A 15202-nucleotide genomic window follows, 5' to 3' on the forward strand; every position below is an offset into this window, starting at 1 on the left:
AGATTTCCTCTCTACTCCCCCACACACAGAGTGAAATGCCCCAATTAAATTCCTAGCCCAGTAACAAACAATTCTAACTCAATGTTCGTGATTAACCCAGTTCTATCTCCTAATTCATTAAAGGATACACATCAAAAGCAGGCAAATAATTAGTATGAAAACCTTTTGTCATGATTGTGATGTCACCAGATTGACTTTAGATGGAGTATAACTTTAGCCAGCTAACTAAGATTGAGGGGACCACTGTATTTGTTAACTAGCTAACATTAGCATTTCTAGCTTTTTTTGAAGAGTGTTGCTAGTAACAGTAATGGTAACATTGCGATCCCTCTATGCCATATTATGAGGTCGTCAAATTTACTAAAGTTGTTTCCTACTAATTATTTGCCTACTTTATCAATGTCATCGTATTTCCATGCCACTCTAAGTTAGTGTAATTTAGACAAGTCACATTAGCCTCTGAGGTGCCACCCATGTCTATGATGGTACTAGCTAACTCATGTCTGACTACAAGAGTATACTAACTAGCGGCAACAAACTCAAACCAACCAAGGGCCATAGCAAAACATGTCACAGTTGGCTACATAGTGTAAGGGCGTCACTGGCCTGAATCTAATCCAATCTGGAGCCAGTCAGTCTACATCTGTAATGTATAGAATTATCCTCCAAACGAGATTACATTATTTCTCGAGCTATGTTTATAATTGAGGGATGATGACAATCATTGACCCTGTTTTTCTGTTAGACAAAGTGCACAGTTGGGTGACAGACTGATCCCCTGGTCATGAACGGATGCCGGGACCTACCAGAAGGATAAAAGCTAGGTATCATAACATGTCCAGCAATGTGATTGCAGTGTTTTAGCGACCTCCAAAAATCTTTTAATTTACTGTTCACTTGCTACCGTTGTGACACCTCCTCCATTGTTGCCAGTCTCCCTCGACTCCTGTGAAAAGGACACGCCATCCTGAAGCCTCCTATAGGTACTGCCTTGATGACACAGACGGCTTCATCAACAACGACAGGTAATGTGTGAAATCTGAAAAGTTGTATTAAAAAATACCCGTCTTGATAAACTAATTCCCCAGCCAAGCAGATACAACTAGTAGGGTCATTTTGGTTGTGAAGTGCATTAGCAAAAAGCTTTGTCCTTTCTTTAGGACAAAATACAATTTACCACTTGGCTGTCTATTATATCACCCTTTCACAGGCCTCCGAGTCAACACCACCTCATAAGATTGCCTGCTGCAGTTGTTCGAGAGATGTCCAGTTTTCAGCCAAACATATGGAGCATAGAGAATACCAGTAAGGGGGCCCTCATCAGCATCATGCAGACATGCCCTCTCTGTGAGCATTCCTATGAATGGAACAGTCAGCCACGTTGGCAAATATCCAGCCAGCAACCTTCACCTGTCAGCGGCAGCAGCTTTCACAGGCTCATCATTTGTACAAATACAAATTACTTTGATACATTTCATAACCCAGTTGTGAAACATAATTGATGTAAACTGACATTATTTGTCGCTTATTTTCTACTTCTTAGATGCATATAATGTCCAGGACATAACCTAGCCTGGTGGAACCAGCCTGATCGTTGTGTTCACCATTCTATTTCACTTCACATTTTATGATATCTGAAGTGAAATAGAAAGTGATCAGGTTGGTTCCACCAGGCTAATCATAACCACCATTGATAATGTAATCAGTGCTGTTTGTGTGGGACCGAACAGCATCTGAGGGGCCAGGAGCTGATCTACGCTGCAATGCCCATCAATGTGGCTCTGGCAAAGACCTCACCTCCAGCATCACATCTTGCCTGCTCACCAACGGTTGTCGATGGGGAGAACAGCATTAGGTAGGTTTAGTCTGACTTGTTCAAACTTCAACATAGTATATGTTACAGTACAGCACAAATGTTCAGTAATAGCAACACCCTTTTCATTCCATGTGTCACTGATGAACTCTGCCGATTTCTACAGATGGACTGGAGATGCTTTGTCCAGATGGCAGCTTCAGTCGTTTGATGTGGAAACCATAATTGAGTAGGTTTTATCTGAACTATTCAAACTTCAACATAGTACCTGTTTGTGTGTCAGATATTACCTATTGTAACTGCCATTGGTAATAGAACAGAAACATCTATGGAGCCAGCACATGGAGACTTGCAAGATGATGTGATCAAGTCCAGAATGACAGACAGGCTTGATACTGATGTCTCTGAATGGAGAAAGACCTGGCACTCAGCATTGAAATGTTAGACAACTTTTACTTGTATTGTCTTTTTTTATTATTGAATTGAATGGTATCAGTCAATATGGGGAGGGATAAACCCTGTCTATTTTCCACCAAGATCAGGGGACCCTGTTGTATACGGCAGGATTTCCTAAACTCGGTCCTGGCCTGGGGCCCCCCTGGGTGCACGTTTTGGTTTTTGCCCTACCCCTACACAGCTGAATCAAATAACCAACTCATTATCAAGCTCAGCTGTGCAGTGCTATGGCAAAAACCTAAACGTGCACCCAGGGGGGGCCCCAGGACCGAGTTTGGGAGACCCTGGTATACAGGACACCACACAGGAAGGTATGACCACTGACATGTTTGCCAAGGTAGCCCCATTACCACCAGACAAAATGCCGATAGGCACAGTATCTGTATCGGCTGGGAATGACAAGTTCACATTGTTATATTAGGAGAACACTGCTTCTATGGTATTATGTAAAGGGTTGTTTATTCTACATGGACCTGTTACTACATGTGAAAGCTATCAAAACACTTAGTTAAGAATATTGTTGTGTCTGTAGTCTTATCACTAAACAAACACGGGACAGCGCAGGTAGCTTAGTGGGTAAGAGCGTTGTGCCAGTAACCGAAAGGTCGCTGGTTCTAATCCCCGAGCCGACTAGGTGAAAAATCTGTCGATGTGCCCTTGAGCAAGGCACTTAACCCTAATTGCTCCTGTAAGTCGCTCTGGATAAGAGCGTCTGCTAAATAAAAAAATTATTATTATTATTATTACAGCGTGATTCTTGTTGTAAGGGAGAACTTGATCTCAGCTTCAGACCGGGCAACAACACAAAAAGGTTGTGTGGGCAACAGTGCCCTCTTATGGGCAGTATGTATACAAACATACATTCAATACATAACATATCTACATTAAATCAGCAATTGCAGTCTTCTCATATTACTCTGTAGGCTGACCTATTGAGAGGGAGGGGGAGGGGGGGGGGGGAGCTGCGGGCAAGGTTCTGAAAGATTGGTGTCTTGGGGGTGGCAAGGACACACCCAAAGAACACCCACATCAAACCACACCCCAACCCAACTCACGTTTGGCTTCTGTCACGGCCACCATCATTTCTTGAGGAGCAAGCCAAAACTAGGCCAAATCAGTGGGTACAGTTCCCCTTTAAAATGGTCAAAAACAAACAAAAATAGCTTCTTAGCAAAGAGCAATTTCAAGCAAGAATGTTGATAGGACTGTCTGGGAGTGGTCTGGGGGGAGGGGAACTTTTGTTCTATTAACTAATTTACTGCCTCGTGACGTCACCAGGCAGGCCAAAACTCCATCTCACCAAAACAGGCTGAAATTTCAGGTGGTCTTTACAAACAGCTCTTACACGAACAGTATTATTCCAACCTCAGTGTGGAAATATATATAAGACACAGGAAATCACATTTTTGACTGCACTGGGCCTTTAAACTCAAATGATTTCTCAGAAAGATGATTTGTCTAGACACAAACCAGATTAAAATATGACAAAAGCACACACAATCCATTATGAATTAAAAATGTTCATTTAATATGCTGTATACACTGTCTTCCTTTGAAATGTTATTGAACATATCCCAATCTCCTTTGGTTGGAAAACGTAATTGGCAAAACAAATGAATTGGGTCATAAGACAGAACCATTTGAAATGTACACGTGAAGACAAATGTTGGTTTTTCATACAGCATAATTTGATTCAATTGTCCTCAATCGTACTAATAAAAAGTTATAGGTTATAACAGAGTAAATATAATACAATTTAAAGTATATACTTTTAAAGTCTGAATACTTGTAAGAAAAAGTTGTTGAATACAATAGAAAAATAAAATTGGTCACACTGTCCTTCATTGAAAGTAATCATTCTAAAATCACTAAGAGTGCACGAGGATGGCAGACTTAAATGAGGCTCCACTACAAGCAAATTCAATATGAATTCAGTAGCAAAGAACACATTCTTTTATCCAACGACAAGATATCATGTAATATGATGCAAAGACACTGTACAGCAATGGGAACTGTAATATTATACATGTAATCATGACAAGATGTCATGGTACTACCAGACAAGCCTGAAGGTCAAAGGTCCAATCAACAGTAACAATCAAGTTACGCCTATATCACATGTATAGAATCTCCCATAATTGCAATTTGACCATAAATGCACTTTACCACCACAAGAACTGTAATCTCTTTAAAGCACGACGGGAACAGCCATTTCAAAGTGCTTCAACATGGCTGTGTATAAAAGTATATTCCACTCTACTGAGGTGAGGTCTAAGACTGGGGTCTTAAGGCAGAAGCAGAGTTATGGCCTTCCTACATCATGTTCATCGCAGCATTGGCGGCTCAACAGAAGTACATGACAGTGTCTCACTGAAGAATACGTAACGACTATTGAGCAAAAGCAGCGGCGACCAAACATTTAATGTCATGATCACAAGGTTTTCACAAGAAACGTTTGAACAGCCAATGTGAATAACTTACAATGAAGGCTGTGTTGTGAGGAGGCCAGCCCTTAATTCTTCGATCTGCAGGAAATGCATTGAGATGGCAACATTATCAGCAACTCACAAACATTTTACAGGTGTAGCGTTACTTTAAGTTCAATTTAAGGTCATCTATGCAATTTATCTTCATTGAGGCTTGGATTGGGGGTAGGGTAAAATGAGATAAGTCTGCATGCATATCAGGGGCAACTTCTACATGTAGCCATTAGATTCAATCAGCTAAAGGAGAAGTTAAAGTTAAGAGGAAATGTTCCTCTTGAGTTTTTCAAGAACAATGCAAAATAGGGACGGTGAGCCTATGTGGATATTATTGACAAAATAAAAATACAGAACAAATAATATAGGAAAGTAGACTTGAGAATGTAGCTAAACGATTTCTATTTGGTAGGACATGGGGTTTACATTGCCCAAACTACTAAAACAAATAAATGGTGGTCCATGCATAGGAATATTAAACAATAACTTGAACCGTGACTTCTTGAGGGATACTACAAATCAGTCTTATTGACCAGTAAGATAATGTGTGCACTTATTAGTCGTTAAATGTGAGAGAGGGAGAAAGCAAGAGAGAGAGACACACTCACGCCTCTAACATTATCAAGGCCTTCTCAGAGGTCACTGAACTGGTCACAGAAGTGATAGATTCTTTAAAAAGTATGTTGAGCGCAAAGTTCTTGTCATCGGTTACTGCCAAGTACCTGGATCACACCAGACACCAAAACGGATGTGTGCAGTATGTCACAACACTAACGACAGACTGGCATAGACACAGAAAGATTGGCCACTTAATGATTCAAAATCTTAAATCAGAAGACACAGAACTGACACATTTGTTGCCAGCTTGCTGTGTCTTGTATGTTACTGAGTCTTACTATCTATCTAATATTTTTCATCACAACGTTGGCTCGGTCAGAAGTGATCGAGTCAGAAGGAGGAATGAGTTGGTCTTAGAGGGCTCTTAAAAGGGTTGAATAAGTGATGGCAATCCCTAGAAGCGGGCATGCTGATTGGCTACAAAGTGTCCCCTGGATTCAGATTGGCTAAGACAACACCCAGGGCATCACTGATGGGCTGCGAGAACTACGAGGCGACCCCCTGGCATCACTGATTGGCTGAGAGCAGGCCCTGTCTTTGAGCATGCTCCAGGATGGCGTTGTGGCAGAAGTAGTATTGGTCGGGGGTCTGGATCGTGAAGGCCCTCTGCGTTCTCATCCACCGCACCGTCTGACACACGTTGAGTGTCCCCACGTCCTGCAACTGGGACAGACAAATGTCCAGGGCACAGAAGGTACCTGGGGAGAGGAGAGGGAAGTGGGGAAGATGCAGGAATAACATTAGGTCACTATGGCCTTCATTCATTATAGCCAAGGTGATAGCCATAGAAACAGAATCCCCATTATAGAAATAGGGGTGACACCTATGACTATCACATCATAGAGATTCTATTTAATTGTGTGCGTTACACGTTATTGAGGTGATCTGACCACATAGCTTCTTTTGGGGAATTAACTTCTTTGTTATAAGCATGTACGAGCCTTTATGATGTCTTATTAGCGCCCTGTGGTTTGTGCAATCGTGACATGCCTGGATTTTTTACCTTTATTTAAAGCTTTTTCATCAAACTGTCCCAGCAGATGGTCCAGCTGCATCCTCAGACAATTGCTTTCATTTTTGGTGTAATTCTCATTTCTGGATAAGGCTTAAAATACAGGATAAAATCTTGCTATGTCACATGATTGTGCAAAATACAGGGCCCTAATATAATATGTTTTATGTGTCTTTATTTGGGTCTCAAGGACTGGAGTAGAGTCTAAAGGAGTGGTGGTCATCAGTGAGAATGATTAGTTCACCTGTTCTGCCTATGCCCGCACTGCAGTGAACCACCATGGGGGGTCCCAGGGGGTGGCCGCTCCACTGGGGCCCCATGCCCTTCACCGCCTGCCTCTGCTGCCTCTTGACGGCCCCCAGGAAGTCGATGAGCGTCAAGGCCGAAGTGGGGACGCCGTAGTCGGGCCAGCTCAGGTATTGGAAGTGGGTCACCTGCCTCTGCTCACAATTCTGGTTGGGACGGGACAGACCATGATAATAGTGTTAAATTGTGGTGAACAATCACTGATATCCATTTGTTCTAACATGTTCAAACTTGTTGGAAGTTTTGATGTTAGCCAACATGAACACTAAGAACGTAGTGTTGTGCAGTGAAAATTGTTCCTGCTAAAGTGAACAACCATCCCTATGCAGCTAGCCTATGCTATAGCGAGATAATCTCAGATTTAGGAAAGCATGTGTTCTTCCTTGTGTAAAGGGAGCAGAGGGTCACTTTAGACCTCCAGCTAGCTACTGTACCTCCATGTTGTACAGCTCCAGGGTGGTCTGGTTGTAGTGGGAGTGGTTGTCCACTCTCTGGTTGACCACAGCCATGTGACCGTACACATCCTGGCCACCTTCCTCCAGAGGCCAGTACTGACCACACTTCTTCCGACCGCCCTCGTCCGTCCTGCAACACACAGATTGATTATCTCCAGGAGGGTTATGACGATTTTTCTACAATACAAGAAGTGCCCCATTGTAACATATACAGTGGGGAAAAAAAGTATTTAGTCAGCCACCAATTGTGCAAGTTCTCCCACTTAAAAAGATGAGAGAGGCCTGTAATTTTCATCATAGGTACACGTCAACTATGACAGACAAAATGAGAAATAAAATTCCAGAAAATCACATAGTAGGATTTTTAATGAATTTATTTGCAAATTATGGTGGAAAATAAGTATTTGGTCAATAACAAAAGTTTCTCAATACTTTGTTATATACCCTTTGTTGGCAATGACACAGGTCAAACGTTTTCTGTAAGTCTTCACAAGGTTTTCACACACTGTTGCTGGTATTTTGGCCCATTCCTCCATGCAGATCTCCTCTAGAGCAGTGATGTTTTGGGGCTGTCGCTGGGCAAAACGGACTTTCAACTCCCTCCAAAGATTTTCTATGGGGTTGAGATCTGGAGACTGGCTAGGCCACTCCAGGACCTTGAAATGCTTCTTACGAAGCCACTCCTTCGTTGCCCGGGCGGTGTGTTTGGGAACATTGTCATGCTGAAAGACCCAGCCACGTTTCATCTTCAATGCCCTTGCTGATGGAAGGAGGTTTTCACTCAAAATCTCACGATACATGGCCCCATTCATTCTTTCCTTTACACGGATCAGTCGTCCTGGTCCCTTTGCAGAAAAACAGCCCCAAAGCATGATGTTTCCACCCCCATGCTTCACAGTAGGTATGGTGCAACTCAGCATTCTTTGTCCTCCAAACACGACAAGTTGAGTTTTTACCAAAAAAGTTATATTTTGGTTTCATCTGACCATATGACATTCTCCCAATCCTCTTCTGGATCATCCAAATGCACTCTAGCAAACTTCAGACGGGCCTGGACATGTACTGGCTTAAGCAGGGGGACACGTCTAGCACTGCAGGATTTGAGTCCCTGGCGGCGTAGTGTGTTACTGATGGTAGGCTTTGTTACTTTGGTCCCAGCTCTCTGCTGGTCATTCACTAGGTCCCCCCGTGTGGTTCTGGGATTTTTGCTCACCGTTCTTGTGATAATTTTGACCCCATGGGGTGAGAACTTGCGTGGAGCCCCAGATCGAGGGAGATTATCAGTGGTCTTGTATGTCTTCCATTTCCTAATAATTGCTCCCACAGTTGATTTCTTCAAACCAAGCTGCTTACCTATTGCAGATTCAGTCTTCCCAGCCTGGTGCAGGTCTACAATTTTGTTTCTGGTGTCCTTTGACAGCTCTTTGGTCTTGGCCATAGTGGAGTTTGGAGTGTGACTGTTTGAGGTTGTGGACAGGTGTCTTTTATACTGATAACAAGTTCAAACAGGTGCCATTAATACAGGTAATGAGTGGAGGACAGAGGAGCCTCTTAAAGAAGAAGTTACAGGTCTGTGAGAGCCAGAAATCTTGCTTGTTTGTAGGTGACCAAATACTTATTTTCCACCATCATTTGCAAATAAATTCATAAAAAATCCTACAATGTGATTTTCTGGATTTTTTTCCCTCAATTTGTCTGTCATAGTTGACGTGTACCTATGATGAAAATTACAGGCCTCTCTCATCTTTTTAAGTGGGAGAACTTGCACAATTGGTGGCTGACTAAATACTTTTTTTCCCCACTGTATGGGTCTGGTTCACAACAGTCTCCACATATCAGCATTTCCAAATGTCAGTGAATCATTTAACAACAATCCTCCACTTCATGCCATGACTAAGACTTGATATAATTTCAACTCCCACTGGGTAAAAGAAAGCTGTAAGAAAAGTAACTACCTTGTTGTCATGACAACGACTAGCACATTTTGCTCCCAGACCATTCTCCAAAAATCACCATAGGTATTCTCCAGTGGTCCTATGGACAGTAGAGTAGAACAAAGGGAATTATCTACTTGTTACAAGCCTTATAATAAGACATCAAAGCTCATACACACTTATAAAATGTTATGTTGATGTCTTTATGTATAAAATATTCAACCGACTCAAAATTGTTATTTAGGCGGGACCATCAGGGGGTCATACACAGTGTACAAAACATTATGAACACCTGCTCTTTCCATGACAGACTGACCTGATGAATACAGGTGAACGCTATGATCCCTTATTGATGTCACTTGTTAAATCCACTTCAATCAGTGTAGATGAAGGGGAGGAGACCGGTTAAAGAAGGATTTTTAAGCCTTGAGACAATTGAAACATGGATTGTGTATGTGTGCCATTCAGAGGGTGAATGGGAAAGACAAAATATTTAAGTGCCTTTGAACGGGGTATGATAGTAGGTGCCAGGCGCACCGGTTTGAGTGTGTCAAGAACTGCAACGGTGCTGGATTTTTCACGCTCAATAGTTTCCTGTGTGTATCAAGAACGGTCCACCACCCAAAGGACATTCAGCCAACTTGACACAACTGTGGGAAGCTCAAGTCAACATGGGCCAGCATCCCTGTGGAATGCTTTCGACACCTTGTAGAGTCCATGCCCCTACAAATTGAAGCTGTTCTGAGGGCAAAGGGGGGGGGGTGCAAATCAATATTAGGAAGGTGTTCCTAATGTTTTGTACACTTAGTGTACATGCTTATGACAAGTCTTTCAATGCATAAAACACATCATAATGCATTATACCTGTCGACTTTAGTGTTACCAAAATACCAATAGTTTGAGAACCAAAGGAACCTCTTACAAATGAATGAATATCCCATCAAAATGACTAGTGCAAAAGTCTGATGATCAGTGCAAAAGTCTCTGATGGTGAAACTAGCAGGTGTAATATCATAGACGGCCATTGTTGTACCTTGAGTACCGATGTACGCATTCTTCTGTTTGTAGCCATCCATGAAGCTGGCGTTGATGTAGTCCGATCTCTGTGGGAACAAACAGGCCTTTGTCACAGCGACTGGGAGAATAGGGGTCCTATAACATCAGAGCTGTACAGTAGCAATCCAGATAACATTATAGAGCCTTGTTGTATGAATGGCAAATAAATTGAGTGAATAAAAAGAGGGAGCTATGAAGGCGGTTTTGAGCCGTTTATCAGAGGCCTTTGGTGAGCCTGCTGAGTATAAAACTAGAGGCTTTCTCTCACAAGCACATGAACCAAAGGTGTCCTTCGACATTCTAGTAGAGGCTGAAAGAGAGCTTTCACAAAGGATGGATAGTCTATTCAATACAAACGTACGGCAATATAGTGCAGTTCTTTTCTTTTTTTGTCCTCAACTGCCTATTCAAGACTAATACAAAAAAATGATCATTCATATTTCAAGTTCTAGGAACCACATGTAATGCGCAGGCATATGTGCATTTACAAAGACTGTATGGAACCATATTATGCTGTTGTGAATGCTGACAGCAAGTCTTCTAATGCACATTGTGCTTGATAAAAGGCAATATATGCACAAGTGGTTCCTAGGTTATGATACTGTACACTTTGTAACTGCATGATGACATTGTCATATGACTTTTGAGAAGTACACACCTCGTTTCTTCTTGTTTTCAGACTAACTCTTGTTTGGTCAAGACACAGGACATCCCCATAGCGATTCCTCTCCTGGTTGTATGCAGTCCTGGTGAGATTTTGACAGACATACAATCAACCATTGGTAATTTAAGAATATCATGAACCAGTATCAAGTTACTGCTCCAAGGGACTGGTGCAAAGTTTGGTGTACATTTTTGCCACCCAATTTGACGCTTTCCTTCTTTCCTTGGTAGTTTAATGGATAAACCCACATTCTCTCGTCATTAACCCAGTGAGGGCTCAGGGCCCGTATTCACAAAGGGGCAGAGTAGGATTGCTGGTATATGATCAGTTTAGCCTTTTAGATAATAAAGAAAAATATTATAAAATCGATAGGAAGGTTCTGATCCAAGAAAGCTCTGATCAGCTTCTACTCTGAGACGCTTTGTGAATACGGGACCAGAACTCTCTAGGCTTCTCCCCGCGCAGCTCAAAAGCCTGGAAATAGATCAACCCACAGCTAACCCTTTAAAAGTGATTCTGCTTATTTACTCACAGGGCACAGTGGAAGGTCCCTGGCGGTTGCTCCTTGCGGATTTCCTCATACTCCAGGTATATGCCAGAGCGCTGGAGCCTACCCAGGTGGGCCATGAGCTCCGGCAGGCACATGGCCTCCAGCCCGGGGGTGTGGACCGACGAGTCCTCCAGGGGGATGCCTACCAGCTCATCAACGGGGTCCACACGGCCGTTCTGCCCAGCCAGGAGCTGCTGGTTCCAGCCATGGGCGTCTAGGGGCAGCAGCCCACCCAGGTGCTCAGGGAGACAGTTCTGGGGGAGGTGTTGGCGGAGGTCGGACATTTTGACCATCTGGACCTGGGAGAGGAGAAGGTGGTAGGAGAGAGTGAGGGCTTCAACTTCCACTGTCAAGTGATAAGATCAGTTGTTAAGTCCTTGCTCAGTTAAAAATTAAATTAAATTAAATTAAAACTGGACCACTAGGACATCCTGATTTGTAAGCTGTAGGTTTCAGTCTTGACTTCCAATTGAGGATGTCCTAAAGTGGATTCCATACATTAATAGGGGTTTAGGTTGATTTCATTCCCATTCAATGCGTCACTTGGACAGTCAATGAATCAACGTCAAGGAATCAAACCGTGTGCTTTTCAATTATGCTCCCATGCCCTGTTCAATAAATGGATTCCGATCAATAAATGGATTCCGATCTGATATTGCATTATGGAGCCATTCTACAAATGTCACCTCATCAATGAATAATGTGATAACACCAAGCACTCAATCTCATGACCTCCTCCAGTTCATAAAAAGTCATAGTTAAACGAGATCATCAATGACTAACTCAAATCGTCTTTTCTAGTTCTGGTGAGGAAAATGTAAAATCACTCTCCTACTGCCTTCTTAACTAATCTGCTTTAAGAGATACATATCTATCAGAGGCACGTGAACGATCTGTTACATCTACTGTTTTTAGTGAAATCTACAGTGACTTGGCCTGCATCTAAAATGGCACCTCATTCCCTATGTAGTGCACTACTTTTGACCAGGGCCCATTGGGGTACAGTGTGGACCGAAATGATTGACACCCTTGATAAAAGATGAGCAATAATGACTGTATAAAATAAATAATTATAATTCTGAGCTATATTGTATGCTCAAAATTATATTCTTACAATTGCTCAGAAAGATTTTGTTTAACAAGTAATACTTTTTTTCTCAGAAAGGTAGGGGTCAAAATTATTGACACCCCTGAAGATTCTTATAAATAAAGTAGTCAAAAGTTTAGTATTTGGTCCCATATTCCTAGTATGCAATGACTACATCAAGCTTGTACCTACAAACTTGTTGGATGCATTTGCAGTTTGTTTTGGTTGTGTTTCAGATTATTTTGTGCCAAATAGAAATGAATGGTAAATAATGTATTGTGTCATTTTGGAGTGAATAATGATGAGTGAGAAAGTTAGAGGGTCAAAGATCATACCCACAAGACAAGCTAACCATTACCAATAACAGGGGAGGTTAGCATGTCTTGGGGGTATGATCTTTGACCCTCAGTAACTTTCTCACTCATCATTATTCACGATTCATTCAGGATTATCCGTAATTATGGTAGCATCCACATTAATGTAGACGTGTTTAGAAACATATTATATTCTTATTTACAATAAAAGTGACTCCAAAATGACCCAATACATTATTTACCATTCAAACTAATAATCTGAAACACAACCAAAGCGAACTGCAAATGCATCCAACAAGTTTGTAGTCAAGCTTGACGTTGTCATTGCATACTAGGAATATGGGACCAAATACTAAACTTTTGACTACTTTATTTATAAGAATCTTTAGGGGTGTTAATAATTTTGACCCCTACCTTTTTGAGAAAAAAGTATTAGTATTAAAGAATATAATTTCACAATTTTTTGGAGCATATAATATAGCTCAGTATTTGAATTATTTATTTTATACAGTCATTATTGCTCATCTTTATCAAGGGTGTCAATCATTTTAGACCCCACTGAATGGGTATAGGATGCGATTTCGGACACAGCCGATGTGATTTATGATCCCAAACGTTAGCTTTCCCTGGGAGGAGTGAATTCCTGAGTAGAGGTCACCGTGGAGACGCCTTGCACCCATCAATCATCTGACAGCTGAGGAAGTGCCTTGTGTATCAATTACATTGATTTGGGCTCCCGAGTGGCGCAGTTGTCTAAGGCACTGCATCTCAGTGCTTGAGGCGTCACTACAGACCCCCTGGTTCGATTCCAGGCTGTATCACAACCGGACGTGATTGGGAGTCCCATAGGGCGGCGCACAATTGGCCCAGCGTCGTCATTGTAAATAAGAATTTGTTCTTAACTGACTTGCCTAGTTAAATAAAGGTAAAATAAAATAAAATAAAACATTGCAGGGGTGGGCAGCGGTTCACCTTCCAATGTCAGGTGTTATACACTGGAAGGGAGCACAACGATCATCCCCAGGTCCTTACATTGTTGAGATGTTCCCAAACTAGGACAGGGAGTGACAGGGGGTTACTGGTGCAATGTCAGAGAGATATAGGGGTCATGTTTGGCTCTACACTGCGAGGTGACATTACTACAGTCACATATTCTTGACAGTTCTTTATAGTTGGAATCAGTGCTTGTTTTTGAAGACACAGTTCTACCCATAGTGACGATAGTACCATTGCGCTCACCCTCTCCCGGAGTTTCTCCTTAAGCAGCAGGCTCAGCAGGTTGTAGGGTACGCGGAACCAGACAGGGGCGCCCACTATCAACACCTTCTTCAGCCTGGCAGGGAACGCCCCCTGGGGGAGAGGAGAGCAGAGCTGCAGTTTTGGAACACCGTTTCGCAATCCTGGCCTCTCATTCATAAACATGGAGTGTACATTTTTGTCATCAGTCAACATATTAGCCTGGCGAACGGATATTGATACAATACTGAAATATGCTGCCTCCGTACTTTCTTACCTTGAGTAAGTTGAGAATCTTCTTGCTGAGGTCCAGCTCAAAGTTGGTGTAGTTGGAGCCCGCCATGTCATAAATGAACACCAGGCCGTTTCTCTGAGTTTCAAAGCTGGGGGGAGAGAGAGAAATAAAAAATATGTTGGTAACACTTATGAACATTAAATGGGTATTGCAAGAGGAAATGGTAGAATTATGATTTTTTGGGGAAGGATGGGTTGATCTGTGGCTGTCTGAAGGGTGGAATTGACGAGTGTTGGAACAATTACATACGCAAATGTTTTGCATTTCGCTATTTCTGTTTTGTGGTTTGGTTTCATGCTGTGAGCGGTGTGTGTTCTGGTCCTGGTAGTTATGGGTGCGCTCGGTTCCATGCCTTCCCGGGCGTAGGGCGGGGCTTGGTTTTTCCCGCCCTTGGAAAATCCCTTTGGGCTGGGGGCGGGGCCTTGCCGGCATCTCGGGGCGAGCGCACCCACTGACCAGAGCACCCACTAATGGGAGCGGCCATTTGTATTGTCTGTGTATTGTATTGTTGTTTTAAATAAATAAATAAATAAATAAATAAATAATAGTAAGAAAAAATCTTTAATAATAAAACTCCCTATGAATTCCCTCTTCATAATGCATTATAGGCATATTTATAACGCCTTATGTGCTATGCGTAATGCATTATAATGCATGACATAGGTGCTAATAGCTGCTCATCAATCGTGGAGTAACAAAGGATTCTAAAATCGCTCATCAGGTCATACAAATTACACACACTTTCACAACACACTGTCACAGTGCAATGCCAACATCCGGTCTCATATTTGGTCCAATTTGTCTGCTGTGTTGTAAAACTAAGCCTGCCTTTTATCCAATGGTCTTGATCAATTAAGACAATTGGTCATTTAGGTAATCTAAGACAATTGGGACAGAGACTGAGTCTCACCTACATAATTGATCAG

General features: G+C 42.2%; 1 protein-coding gene and 1 long non-coding RNA gene across 3 annotated transcripts in view; one reads left to right on the plus strand and one right to left on the minus strand.

The window, feature by feature from the left end:
- The first annotated feature begins 312 nt into the window (after positions 1-312).
- Positions 313-2107, plus strand: LOC121555301. The gene is made up of 5 exons (XR_005997873.1): positions 313-824; positions 934-1025; positions 1211-1305; positions 1731-1855; positions 1980-2107. It is a non-coding gene; the product is annotated as an uncharacterized LOC121555301 (long non-coding RNA).
- A 1666-nt stretch (positions 2108-3773) lies between these two features.
- The window catches only part of LOC121555281 (tyrosine-protein phosphatase non-receptor type 9), a 47459-nt gene continuing 36030 nt past the window's right edge, over positions 3774-15202 (minus strand). For both annotated transcript variants that reach the window (XM_041869095.2, XM_041869094.2), the window contains 9 exons: positions 14259-14364; positions 13985-14095; positions 11327-11643; positions 10789-10876; positions 10108-10177; positions 9096-9174; positions 7120-7270; positions 6624-6831; positions 3774-6065 (listed from right to left, as the gene is read on the minus strand). In XM_041869095.2, coding sequence (XP_041725029.1) covers positions 5875-6065; positions 6624-6831; positions 7120-7270; positions 9096-9174; positions 10108-10177; positions 10789-10876; positions 11327-11643; positions 13985-14095; positions 14259-14364 — 1321 coding nt within the window. In that variant the 3' untranslated portion in view covers positions 3774-5874. The remainder of the gene's footprint in view (positions 6066-6623; positions 6832-7119; positions 7271-9095; positions 9175-10107; positions 10178-10788; positions 10877-11326; positions 11644-13984; positions 14096-14258; positions 14365-15202) is intronic.

Source organism: Coregonus clupeaformis, chromosome 11 (genome assembly GCF_020615455.1).
Source record: "Coregonus clupeaformis isolate EN_2021a chromosome 11, ASM2061545v1, whole genome shotgun sequence".
NCBI classification, from domain to species: domain Eukaryota; kingdom Metazoa; phylum Chordata; class Actinopteri; order Salmoniformes; family Salmonidae; genus Coregonus; species Coregonus clupeaformis.